This window comes from Neltuma alba, unplaced genomic scaffold (genome assembly GCF_004799145.2).
Source record: "Neltuma alba isolate B1F8T4 unplaced genomic scaffold, ASM479914v2 tig00011269_pilon, whole genome shotgun sequence".
Lineage (NCBI taxonomy): Eukaryota > Viridiplantae > Streptophyta > Magnoliopsida > Fabales > Fabaceae > Neltuma > Neltuma alba.
In genome coordinates this window covers 23,791-37,927 of record NW_021635980.1, presented here as the reverse complement: position 1 = coordinate 37,927, position 14,137 = coordinate 23,791, and the positions used below count along the sequence as shown (strand labels likewise).

Below are 14,137 nucleotides of genomic sequence, written 5' to 3'. Positions count from 1 at the left end.
TAATCATATAATGTTTTAACTTAATTATTATGGGATACAACAAAAAAGAAAAGGCAATTATGAAATTTATTGAGTAGCACGCTTAAATATATTTGTCATCCCTGTTCCGGTACTCCTTGCATATATATCTCTCCTGTGTCCACCACCCACTTCCTTCAGCCATCTTGTAGTCTCTCCATCTCTCTATAAAAGCAATCCCACCAAAGCCTTAAACTGTTCCCCCCCCCCCCCCCATCTCTCTCTGACTTACTTTTCTTTTGACCCTTCCATGGCCGATCCTTTCTCCAATTTCTTCTCTCCTCCTCCTCCTTCTGGATTTTTCCAATTCAATCCCATCCCTTACTATTATCCCCCTCCTCCTCCTCCCACCGCTCCTCCGGTATCATACCAACACCATCATCATCATCCTTATCTCCACAACTTCATCGCTTCTTCTTCTTCTTCTTCGCCTCCCACTTCCCCACCTCTCAGGGAAGCCCTCCCTCTTCTGAACCTCGACCCCACTAAGCATGGATCACATCATGAGCCTCATCATCATCATCACCAGTCTTGCAGTACTTCCATGGAAGTGGAGGACAGTACTGCTCCTAAGACTAAAGAAGAAGAAGATGATGAAGAGGAGGAGGAAGAAGAGGATGAGAATAGTGTGACTGTTGCACTCCACATAGGGCTGCCTAACCCTAGTGCTGCTGAGATGGCTTCTATCCTCTCTTCTTCCTCCACTCACGCACAAGAAGCAGCAGCAGATGGTGATGCTTTTGTGGATAACTCTTGCTCTGGACTCTCCAGGATCAACAAGGGCCAGTACTGGATCCCTACTCCTACTCAGATTCTCATTGGTCCTACCCAGTTCTCTTGCCCTGTTTGCTCCAAAAGCTTCAACCGCTACAACAACATGCAGGTCTCTCTCTCTCTCCCCCCCCCCCTCTCTGCTAATTCTAAAAGAGCTTCCTTTCTTCTTCTCAATTCCCTCTCTCTGTCTATACCACTTTTTTTCCTCTGGGATTTAAGTTCTTAATGGTTCTTACATGTTTCCGCGGAAAAAGGAAAAGATAGCTCCATTTTCAACCTGAATACTTCTTCTTTTCTTCCCTTTTTTCCCCCTTACTTCCTGGGTCATTTTTATCGATTCCTTACAATGATTAAAGTTATTAGTATTTATTTTTTTTTAAAAATGCACGGTGAAATTAAACGGTTTTGAGCTAGACAATGAGCAAATAGATCTTTTTTTCCCCGATTCAAACCATGACTTACATCAGTACCTTTCCTTTTCGCGGATTAAACTACTCAGCCATTGTTCCTTAATTATGTCCTTACTGCATTGAAGTCCGCGCTCCACTGCTCCATATTTTGGCAGCTGCTTATAACTGAACAATTTTGCAGTGTTTCTTCCAGATCGTTCAGATAATGATATTAATCTTACACCCCAATTTGTTTCTCTTGAAGGCCCCTCGGTCTGAATCCAAACAGCATCGCGATTCCTTAAAAATTCCCCCATATATACATGGGATATAGCGCTTCCCTCCTGCTCTCTCTTACATATTCATAATTTCTACTTGCGTCCTAATTTACTTCTTTTCCGTTCTAGCTAGATCCTCATAATGACTATCTATGTAGATTTCATAGATTTGCGGTGTTTGGTTTCAAAGATTCTCTAATCCAATGCTTCAGTGTATAGATACAATAAATCTCTCGAAAATTCAGGGTAAATATATATACCCTTCTTCATAAATGAAAATCAAATCGTAATAACACTTCTTGTATAGGTATTTCGGATATTTCCTTAATCAAGTAATTGGGTACGGTCTTCCTTTATTTGAGCTGACTGAGATCGGCCTCGAACACACACCTCCAGCCATATGTAACTGCACTATACCCATGCCTCGCCTATATAAGATGACAACTCGCGGCTGAACAACATATATATAGTACATATGGTTTCGTTGAGATTTACTGACAGTTTGCTTTTTTGCGTTAAGGCTGTAAAGGTTAAACTACAAAATTAGAGCTTTTGATTATCTTTTCTTTTGGAATGTCCCTAATTATGTAATTCCTCAGATGCATATGTGGGGGCATGGATCACAGTACAGAAAAGGGCCAGAATCTCTGAGAGGTACACAACCAACGGGCATGCTGAGGCTTCCTTGCTATTGTTGTGCCCCAGGATGCAGGAACAACATTGACCACCCAAGGGCTAAGCCCCTCAAGGATTTTAGAACCCTTCAGACACACTACAAGAGGAAGCATGGGATTAAGCCCTTCATGTGCAGAAAATGTGGCAAGGCTTTCGCTGTGAGAGGGGATTGGAGAACCCATGAGAAGAACTGCGGGAAGCTTTGGTATTGTATTTGTGGCTCTGATTTCAAACACAAGAGGTCGCTTAAAGATCATATCAAGGCTTTTGGGAGCGGCCATGCTGCGTATGGGATCGCTGGCTTAGAAGAAGAAGATGAGCCAGCATCCGAAGTAGAGCAAGATAATGAATCCACCTAGTGAGACAAGCGGCGGACCGATTCGTGATTTTGTATGTGTATGTGAATTATCTTAGAACCTTTTCCAACGGATCAGCAGGATTACTATAGCGATCATGGCTTGTATTGGGAACTATATATATAATCAAGTACGTACGTCAAATTTAAATGGGAAGCCAGCTTTTATTTTTTATTTTTCTCCCTCTCTTTTTATAATGCCTGTTTCTTTTGTTGAGTCGTCCTCTTACTCATCGGATATAATTTCCTTGCCCTTCTTCCTTCTTTTGGAATATCATCAGGGAGATACTATAGACATCATTAAAGAACTCGGTTCTCCTGAAAAGTTGACCTCTCATCATTGAAATATTTTGGCCCTCCGCTGTAGAGACCCCCCTCCCTTCCCCGTCCCTCACCTCCCAAGTACTGCTTCAGACATTGCATAACTAAGAATGTTTTCTTTTTTAGGTTTCTGATTGGGCAGGAGCATATTACTAAGTAAATTATGGCTAAAGCGTTCATAATTATGACAAAGGAGCGGCGCATACCCCAGAGAATATTCAGCTTAAAATGTATCCTGTTTTATTATATATATTACATGATTTTTTTTTTATTATAGGAGATGTAGTGCTGGCTATTTATTTATATTTTCAAATTGCTGATAGAGCTATATCAACAGCTAGCAAAAAAAAAAACTGGTTTTAAGCAAGTTAGATATTTCCGAATGTGTGCAACGAGTGCTCCATCGTATACTATATGTATGCATCTGGCTAGATGCATATGCATGGATGTTGAAGGAAGCACATGTACTTTTGGCATATGACAATATGTTGGGTGAGCACGGACAAAAACTCGTGGGGGAATTTCATGACTTTCCTCTTAAGATCCTCCGTGTTACCCACAATTATCCACATGAAAAGATATGCAGATGATGAAGTGAAGCTCAGTGCTAGTGGGTAACAAGGAGGCTGACAAAGTTTAATCTTTATTTGCCACAGACATATATGTTTTTGTAAAATTGCACGTGCCCTTGTTATTCTTGGGAAGGATTTCGGGGTCACACAGTGTTTCGATACATACAGGCAAAGACTCGATTCAATTCATGGGTAATGTTTGGAGATGATGGAAATTTTGTCACAGTATCCGTTTGCTGGGAAAGTTGAAAGGAAAAATATCAGCTTAGGGAGAGAATTTATATATATAAAAGGAAAGGATAGGGAAAGATTTATCGGAAGGGGAGGATGAACGAAATGATGATGGTCCCAGAAAGAACTTGGGTAAGGTATGATAGAGAGAAGTGGGAATGGAACGAAATGCAGCTTTGGTGGGGATAGGAGAGAGAAACAGAGGGGGAATGAAATGAAAGGCAAAGGCATATGGCTGAAATGTGAAATCTGCAAAGACTCAGCGAGGGAGGGGGTGGAGCCCAACGTGAGGTGGTTGGAGTTGGAGAGATTGGCAACATACACCGATGCCTCTCACCTAGCTACTGTAGCCTGATACGACCCTTCATCAAAATTACCACCCTCCCTAGCTCCCCCCCCCCCCCTCTAGACTCTTTCTAAGCCATGTGTCATGGGACGTACGTACATGTACATGTAATATAATGTATTGTGGTAGAGATAGTAATGCAGGAAATGAAGTCAGCTTTATGATTAGCAGAGGGTAATGGCTTTTGGGCGGAGAAGGGGGTTTTGTGTAAAACCATGGCCTCCCAGGCTCCCACACTGTGCGCTGTCAGTGGAAGGCCATGTGGATTGTGGGGTTTCCTCATTCTCTTTGCCACTGATGAGTCATCTCGTACGTGCTTATTAAAAAAGAAAAATAACATAAAAAGAAATTAAAATTTATTATATTCCGATCCAAGTGCTCAAGGAATTAAAATCTCAGATGAAACAATGCCTCACATGATATTTTACAGATATAGTCAAATAATTAAAATACCTTTGTATCAGATTTTCAAAAGAAAAAGTTATTAAACTTGTCACTATCAATTTATTTCTTGTTATTACTTATTCAACACTTGTTATTGGTAACTCACAACTTATTAATAAATAACTTATCATTGTCAATATATTTTTGTTATTATTTACCGTTTAACACTAGTTATTGTCAGTTCATAACTTGTTAATAAACTTTTTGATACAAAAGTATTTTTGTCATTTAACTACATTTACAAAATATTAAATCAGGTATCACTTTCTCTCCCGGATTTTGATCTCTTAAGTGCTTGAATTAAAATATTAAAATTTCTAACTTCTTTTCAGGTTATTTTTCTTGTTAAAAATTTGGGAAGCCATAAAAGAGGAAAACAGTAGAGTGTCTAAGTGTGTAGTGAGAATTGACAAAAGATTTAGGAGGTGTTTGGAACACCCTTTAATCACTTTTCAGAAGTACTTTTTTATAAATCGAGGCAAACTCATCTATGTATTTACTTCGTATACCTTAAAAATATTTCTGAAACTATGATTTTGTTTTTACCCAAACACTCCGATACGCAAAATCAAATATCATCCAAACCCTTTGTTACGCTCCGCACTTATCACAGTCTCCTGCGCTAGCTTTTATGGCCAAGTCTCTGTCTTCACTCTTCATCAGCTCACCCCCATACCATAGCGCCCATGCCCCCTTTACTCACTTTTCTCTCAACATGTCCCTATTCAAATAATTACATTCCCTCTCTTTCTAGTTTCTTACTCTCAAATTAGCATTTTATATCTGCTTGTATATTCGGGTGTGTGTATCCATTTATGAACAATTTATTTGCATATTTATAACATCTCATGTAATTTATTTTTCACAAACCACATGCACAAATGTGTTCTACGTTGAGTTTTGTGCGTCTCTCTATTTCATCTTTATTGTGTTGGATTTTGTCTTCTCTGTTCTTCACTAATTTGGATTTTAAATTTGAATATAAAATTTTACTTAAATATCAATGCATTTTTTTGTTTAAAAAAACTTCTACCAGGTTGCTACTTATCCCCCAAGTATTGCTGTGACAAAAGACAATCTAATGTTAGTCACGAAAAAGATACGTAACTGGATAAGCTAGTGCAGCATGTACGTTTTCAGATCTCTTAAAGGAGAATAATATAAATTTTACAGGGAAAAAAACAAAGGAAAGTAAGAAACATTATGGGTAGGTTATTCATAGAAAATTTTAAAGAAAGTGTATTTTATTCCCAAAAAGATAATAATATTATTACAGGTACGTGTACTCATTTATAAAGTCCATGCACATGCATCGATCATTACTCTGTTTTATAAGCTGTCCCTCCTGGGTCCATCTCTTTTATGAGCAATCAAATACGAAACTCGTTAAATAGACGCAAATTGGAGCATCATCCGCTTGATGTATGTTCTCATCTTTTTAATTATTTCTACCGATAAGCCTAAACAGTATTTAATCAGTAGTTAATTCAATATAAATAGAGGGTTAGCTAGCTAGTTGCGCAGCTCCATATGGCCCGGCCATTTAAAGGAAACCAAACAAGCCAGTACAGAAATAATATGTTATTTGCGATATTCTCCTTTTGCTTTCATATTCCAATACACGGTAGGGACAGCTTTGTCCCCCTGGGCTCGAATCACCATCTTTTTTATTTTATTTTTAATTTATTTCTCTTGTTTCCATATATAAACCTTTTCTTAATTTTCGGATCTAATTAAAATAATTGCAATTGCAACCCTAACTTTCGTCATTTGGAATGCACGTACTCCATGAGTTCCTTGAACTGCAGGTTAATTTATTTATGCCTCCAAAAACGATAATTAGTAGAATGATGTCGGGCTGTCACCTGGGATTTAAATAATCATTTTTTTGATCCCTTATTGACGCCAATATAATTAATATACCTATTAGTCCTACGTCTGTATATAAGACTCTGATAATAAAGCTATAAACGTGGGGATACAGACATAATTACTCATCAAGAATAATCAGAGATCCACTCAAGGCCGATCCAAAACTCATCATCCAATTAGGTGATGTATATTTAAGCCAACTCACTCGTGTTGTTGAGCACTCAATTAATACATATTTTTAAAAACATAAAACGAGTTCCATACATACATATATATATAATTTAAATCTATGTTTTTTCATTAGTCATTACAGACATAAAGATATCTTAGATTGTTTGCCTGTTTAGAACATTCAGAAATTAATAATACGACTTAATTAATATTTTGTAAGTTAGTTAATAATGTTTTCCCCTCTGGTGAAAATGGTTAAAAAGGGGGGATAATATGGACCACTGATGGATCAAAGGAGGTTAATTTGGCCGGGGGAACTTTAGATATCCTCCTCACTCAAAGTAGATGAGACAACTTTGTTAGGGAGACCCCAATCAACAAAAGGTAAAGGGGAAAAAGGAAAAAATAATCTTGACTCATAATCACCATAACTTTGAAAACAATACAGCATCTATTTAATTTGACAACACGTAATTAAATATTAAAGCAAAAGGAAAACAAAAATCCCTCTTTTGGACTACTGTGCCCGGGAGAACTAATTAATAATAATCTGCCCTTTATTTTCGATAAGCTTTCTTCCCCATCAATTATTGTTATGTATGACACATGCATGGCTACTTTCATCATTTTCTTTTGGTATTGATGCTCCAAGATTCTCCAATTTAAGGGCGTGTTTGGCATCGGCTATATTATAACAAAAAATCTTCAAGTACAGAATTAGAAAAGAAAGAGATCAGGCTGGGACGTACAAAAAGACGCGCTAGCTAGCAGCAAATTGATATATACGTGGGGAAGGAAGATTTTGAAATGGGGTTATACTTTTTGCTGAAGGCTGAGGAGTGATTAATGATTGTGTTTGAGGTTCATGGCCATCAAATCGATCATAAGATAAGTATATAATATAATTCTTTATTTAATCTTTTTTTTTTTTTTGAAAATACATCATGAGTTGCATGCAATGAATGAGGTAGGTGTTGGTGGCTGAAGATTCTATTAGCTAGAGAGAGACAAAGAAAAGCTGAGGAAAGCCGCAGGCAAGGGCACTTATGAGCGATGAGTCATATGCAAGCAAATCCACACGAATAACCTTTGAAAAGTACTTCCATTTACTTCAAAAGCATATCACAGATCTTATGCAGTTCAGCTTTGCAGGCACAAAATCATTAGCAACAACTGTGTGTGTTTGTGTTTATTTATATATATATATATATATATATATATATATATATATACACTCTTCATATCTCCCTCTCCGTGCAGCAAATTGAAACAAAGCAAGAAAAAACAAGCTAAGCTAACCAAACAGTTATCTTACTGAATCTTTCTCTGGCTATTAAGGGAGAAAAATCAATATTGCAACTGCTTTTCTGTCGTCTCTGTCTATACTTTGACATGACTCTACTGATAATCCTGCCATGGACATTCTCTCGTGGGCAATATCTTCTGTATATTTTCCTATTCCATTATAATTGCCGACAAACTTTATTACTATTTTATGTCCTTAATATAAGATCCTGTTTGACTTTTATTTTGGTTCTAAATATAAGACCCCAATCCATTTTGTCTCTCATATTTATATATATTTTTTCCAAAGTAGCCTTTCTAATAATAGTAGTTTTAGTCAATACACTATATTAGTAAGAATATTTTAGGAAAGACAACACCTATTTAGGATAAATAACTAATTCAACTTACTTCCTTAATTTCCTCAAATTAATCAACCGGCTCTTATAATTAGGACTGGAAGTAGTATATTACTCAAACGGGGTTGGATCATAAGAATAACATCATATCGTTTTTTATTGCTAATTAGTTTCGATAAATTTTATCAGCATTTACCAACTAAGGTTGCAACGCCTAATTCACAGCGGTGGAAGGGATCTTCTTCAATTTTCAGAAGAAAATTAACTACTTTTCAAATACATATGAATATTCACAGTACAATGATATTCATGGAATAAATAATTTTAAAAATTTCAGCCTGTGTGGGAAATATTCTTATTTCGATCAGTATGGCAATTAACGATGGAGATTAAATATAGGGTTTAAGATAATTCGGGGAGGAGAATTGTGTCAACTAATTAATCCAAGGGATTTAAGCTAGTCGGTTAAGGCATGTGTGAAACCAAAAGGAAGCCATGATGGTAACTTTGAATGAACAGGATCGCCAAGGTTTGACCGACTCGTGAGAGGCCATATTGAGACGTTAGAAGAATGATTTAGGGCTTGTTTGGAGCTCCGTTCAAAACGGGCTTTTAAGTAAGTTCACGTAAGCCGAAATAAAACTCTTCTCACATACTTACCTCGTATTCCGTAAATCACGTTTGAAAAGCTACTTATAAGTCAATCCAAACAAGCCCTTAGCGTGGGCTAACTACGTACTACGCAGCAACACATAGGGGCCCACTACATTTTTATTTGTAAACAAGCAACATTATTTCATGTGTTTTCAATTCTTATCCTTAATATAAAAACTAATTAACTTATCTTAGTAGATTAAAAAAATTTGTTAAGTTAGTTATCTTTAATAAATAGATGTTGTTTTTCCAAAATATTATACTAATCAAATATATTGACTAGAATTACTATTATTACAAGGACTACCTTGAAAGAAATGGATAAATATGAAAATCAAAGTAGATTGGGTTTTATATTTATGACCAAAATAAAAATCAAATGCACTGGGTTAGTACTACAAATCAAAAACATCTTAATATCCCTTTTGCTTGTAGTATTTGATATGACCTCCAGCTCCATATTTCATAATATAATAGTCGTATATTTTATTTAAAATATTAATTTTTTCACCTAATATTCTTAACTAGTTATAAATTTTTCTAACTAATTAACTTGACTTTTCCTGCTAATAATTTTTATTAAAAGTAATCTTGAGATTTTACCAAAAATAATTAATTTCAGCTAACTTTTTTTTTAATTTGCATAGTAGTTAATTTGAGCTTACAAAAAGGATGGCCGGGAATGGGTAACTCATATCATCGTGGTACGCATATCTTTCGCTGAAAATAGACCTTCCCGTTGAAATTCAAATAGCAAAACTTTTCCTTTCAAAAAGAACGCTTTCACCATCTTCCCAGAAGGATCATATCCCTGCATGTTTTCTTGATACTAACCATAAAACAAAAACAAAAAAGCAGAAATTGAAAGTTCAAAAGCATAACAAAGTAACATTGCGCACTAACCCAAAATAAAAGTGACTTTTCTTTCCATTTTTTACGTTGGGAAATATTCCTACCCTACTTTCGGATTATATACGTTGGAATAATTTGTATAAATAAATATGTAAAATCACAGAATTGGCAAGCGTACGATATTGTTAGTCTTGAAGAATTCTGTATGTAAAGATTTCGTTCCTGTATGCTAGCAGTACGCTATAAGTTAAAGACACACACACACACACAGATTGATGATAAGTTTTATGATTATTAATTCATTCTCATAGTTTGACGTTTCGTTATGGGGGAACTTCACAATACCGCAGAACGAAATTCTTTGGACGATGCTTTTGGTGAACAAGCAAGGACGAAGCTTTGAATTAACTGATCACGAGTAATGCAAGCATTTGCTTCTGGCAAAGTCTGAGTATAATTTAATTTTATCATAATTTCGAGAATAATTAAGCCTGCGGAAGAAATCGAGTGGGATGGCTGAAACTAAATGTTGACGGAAACTGGAAATTTTAAGTGCCTAAAGAAGGGGGCAATTTTGAGTGATTCTGTCGAAGTTTCAGGCCTTATGATGCATGGAAATTCCAGAAATTATATAGCCTAAGAGATGAAAAGTTTCCCATCATGATTAGACAGTTACGATGTCTATTTAGTGGTCGGAGAAGCAAATAATTGCACTAACTATAGCTGGGTCACTCAGCTCAATCGATCAATAGATATATGGGCTTATTAACTAGTTATCATTACAATTAATGATCCCCGTTAGCACGTAGTAATCATCATCAGTTGTTGGGTGGGGATAGAGCCATAGAGGTATATAGAGGTGAACAGGGCTCCCTCTCTGAAATGTCTAGCTTCGATGCTTTCTATGAAAATTTCACATTTTATTATATGACGAAGACAATTAAGGGCACTAATATAAGTAGAGGGTCAAACCCCGTCAAACCTTGGGCGCGCGCACTCGCGCACACATCAGCTGCATTGAACTAAACAATTTAGAACTTTGGGAGAGTTACAAAGGGCCATCACAGAAATCACCAGCTAAGCGAAGAGGAAAGAAATTATGAGATCTTCAAGGAGGCAACAATATGTTGTCTTTTCACACAAGGAAATGCATTATACAGTACTCGTGATGGGATTATAGGATAGTGGTACATATAGGGCAAGGTGTGAAGACAAACTAAAGAAGTTACGGGTTTAACCTCTCAAAATATTATATAAATATAAGTATTCATCTAAAATTACTAAAAAAATGTTTTTAAAAAAATTGCAGTATCAACAAAGTTTGTACCATACTAAGATATGGTGTCATCTTAAAGCGACAATGGCTTTATCTTTTTGGTGCGAACCCCCATTCCCATATGTCCCGGTCGTGTTATTCCTCACCCTCCTCTCTGGCAGCTGGCCTTCAATGCAATCTCTGAAATATCAATCTCACACGTTTCGATTTTGCAGACAGCTGCGAATGAATCTGCATATAAGACACATACAGTGCACGTGCTTATATTAATGATCATGGATCTTAATTCTGATCAGTATTGAACTATAAAATTAGATCTTATTAAGAACGAAAGATAGCAGTATTCGGTAAAAATATAAGAATCAAATGAAGGATGCGTAAAGCATAATGTGTTGGGGAGTTTTAGGTGGGGGGACGACTTTGAACGAGTCAAATTTATGAGGATGTGGTGGTGGCGTACGAAGGACATATAGAAATGGGCGATGCATAATGAAGAGAGGACATGCCTTTTTGCCCTAACGAGGGATCCTTGATTTAACACATTATTCACAGCTTTAAGTCTTTCTGCTTTCTGAATGAATGAATGACTTGCACACACAAACACACACCCACTCATATTTACTACAACCACAAAATCTGATGTGTTGTGATCCCAATATTCATTCTTTGAAAATCATGGACGCCTATTAATTACTAACTCCATCTGCCTGATTTATTAATCACTGGTTTTCAGTGTGTTGTGTGACATGTCTGGGGAATTAACGTTCCCCTCTTTAATGCCCATCCATAAATGCACATTTGGGAATTGTGGGATTTCTTTCCTCAAATAGCCACCCATTCTCAGTGTCTGTCTTTTTGGTTCCCTTTAGCTGTTGGTCTTTGCTTAGATCGCACCCATTCCTTTCCTTTCCATCTTCCAAACTTTGCCCTTCCATTTCTCCCAATATACTCCCTCCATTTTTAGCCACACCTACAACTGATTCAGGACTGTCAAGTCATTAAATTTGTTTGAAGATAAAAATAACTTCTAAATTTACGAAGAAAAATTGTATCGAATTTTGGATAGAACATCTTTATAAAATGTAATTAATATTTCATTTGGTGGCTTGTAATAAGACCACTCATTTCTTTTAGAAAGTGCCTATAATAGTGACCATAGTAATGCCATTTCGGTTTTATTTATAAGTTACTTTTGACATATTTCACCTAATTATTAGTTAAAAAAAGCTTAAAATTTTGAAATTTATTTAAAAGTTTAATGAATCCATGACGATATTCTTATTGAATAAACATACTTTAAAGATTAAATGACATATACCAGCATGTAATAAAGAGGAAAAATAAAGCAATGATTAAATAAATTCCCTCCCTCTGCTGTATGTTCCTTGAAAGATGTATATTTAAAATAAAAGCGAGGATACTTTTTTAATCAAAGTTATTATTCATTAACATCGGCAAATTTTTAAAATACATACTTCATTGACAGGAGCATAATTCGTTGTCCTTGGGGACGTGGAGAGGAGCATAATTCATTTTTAAGGGGGCGAAGCTATTTTTTATTTTCCTCTTTTTTATAATTATCTAATCAAAGAAATTATTGCAGTGGTATTAGTTAATTACCATTTTCAAAACGCGTGTGCTGTAGCCAAAACAGATAGGAGTTTAAAACTACCGGGAATGTTTTATTCTGTTCCTGATCACAAAAGAGCCCTTTTGGCTTCCTAATTAACCTCCACTGTGTATTTGTTTTTTGTATAAAAATTTTAGACAGGATTCCGGCTCAATCCAAACCAAAGATAGAATACTTGAACCGTTCCTCTTAAGCGATACCAATATAAGGGAGGATAAATCTACATTATATCCTTAGACATTGACTACCGGGAAATCAAACCCCCCTTTTTTGGATGAAAGGATAAAATTATTACCGCTAAACTCTGCTTAAACTTTATTATATACATTTGTTTTGATTATCGCATTTCGTCTTTTTGAAAGATAACTAGTATTTTATTCCCCATAAAAGAATAACCGCACCGTCACGACAAAAAATTATCCGATGGCTTTAAAGTGTGATGTGTCCATTAATTTAGGACTTGTTTAGAATGATTTATAAGTAGTTTTTTAATGTGATTTATAGAATACGAAATAAATATGTGATAAGAGTTTTGTTTTAGTTTACATGAACGTACTTAAAAGTGCTTTTTAAACAGAACTCCAGATAAACACTTATTGGTTATTCGTATTCCCTTCGTTCTCGATGCTCTTGGGGGATCAGTCCCCACGTGGATATAGTCTGAAATCAGATAATATCGATCAACGTATTGGGCCGCAAGAGGCTGTTAAAAATATTGGGCTTGATCCATAACTCGTGGGGCCCGTAACAAGCATCAATCATCCTACCCGCAGTTCACCCACAAGGCCACGAATCGATATTTGCGCAGCGACACCAAGTTAGACTCTTTTTTGTAGCAAACCCATCTCGACATACAATGTTGGGCTCTGCAATGGCAAATAATTTGTAAACAGTGTATTCGATTAAAAAAAATGTATTCAATTATAAACCATACAATTAATGTTTTATTTTTATACATTGATCTTTAAAAAAGGATCCAGAAAACTGCAGTGTGAGTGTGCAACTCATAAGATCTCGAGCTTCCTAACTACGATAATAGAACAATAATTGCATTTTAAATCTGAAAATTAATAGCAACGAGTCACGAGTGGAGTTGTGAAGATGTGTGTGTGAGTAAATTGACAATTAAAAAAAAAGAAGCATGCGTTAATCTCGGTAAAAATGAGGCATATATAAAAAGAAAATTATAAGCTGGCAATGTAGAAGGGAATCCGCGCGGACGCTAGAGGAACCATTAATTGGTCTTCGGTGAAGAGCAAAAATAGTGCCTTGACACGCAAATAATTGAGCAACCCTTAAATCTTGGAAAACCACACGCTTCCGAACATTTCACAGCCTAAAAATGTGATATTTTTCCAAAGCAATTCTCAAGCCCTCCCCCTTAAAACCAAGAGCAACGTATAACCATAAGACTCGGGGAAAGAAAAGGTCCGGTTTCTTCATCGCCAGCGAAGTGAGGTCTCTCGAACTTCTTTTTCAGTCACCATGAACATGAAGGTTTCTTGCGCTGTTCTCATTGCTGCCGCCTCCGTGAGCACTGCATTGGCCGACATGGCAGTCACTACTCCGGCCGCCGCTCCCGGCCCAAGCAGCTCAGCCCCGGATGGCTTGCTGGTTGTTGGCTCCGTCTTTGGTG

The 14,137-nt window shown here is 36.4% G+C and overlaps 1 protein-coding gene across 2 annotated transcripts; it reads left to right on the top strand.

The window, feature by feature from the left end:
* Positions 1–218: 218 nt before the first annotated feature.
* Positions 219–3,078, top strand: LOC114763272 (zinc finger protein WIP2-like). Of its 2 annotated transcripts, XR_003742326.1 has the most exons (3): positions 219–901; positions 2,059–2,620; positions 2,937–3,078. XR_003742326.1 is itself a non-coding variant. In XM_028952904.1 (2 exons), exons 1-2 carry the CDS (start codon positions 269–271, stop codon positions 2,491–2,493), a joined length of 1,068 nt encoding a protein of 355 aa, XP_028808737.1. In that variant the 5' UTR covers positions 219–268; the 3' UTR covers positions 2,494–2,668. The 2 variants fall into 2 exon arrangements, 1 of the variants encoding a protein (XP_028808737.1); XM_028952904.1 differs by lacking the exon at positions 2,937–3,078 and having other exon boundaries at positions 2,059–2,668.
* Positions 3,079–14,137: the final 11,059 nt, after the last annotated feature.

What these genes read in the sequence shown, in the direction of transcription:
- LOC114763272 (XM_028952904.1), top strand. Translation starts at nt 269, where the DNA reads ATGGCCGATCCTTTCTCCAATTTCTTCTCTCCTCCTCCTCCTTCTGGA. An exon ending in ACCGCTACAACAACATGCAG is followed by an intron (nt 902 to 2,058) that starts GTCTCTCTCTCT and finishes GTAATTCCTCAG; the next exon opens with ATGCATATGTGGGGGCATGG.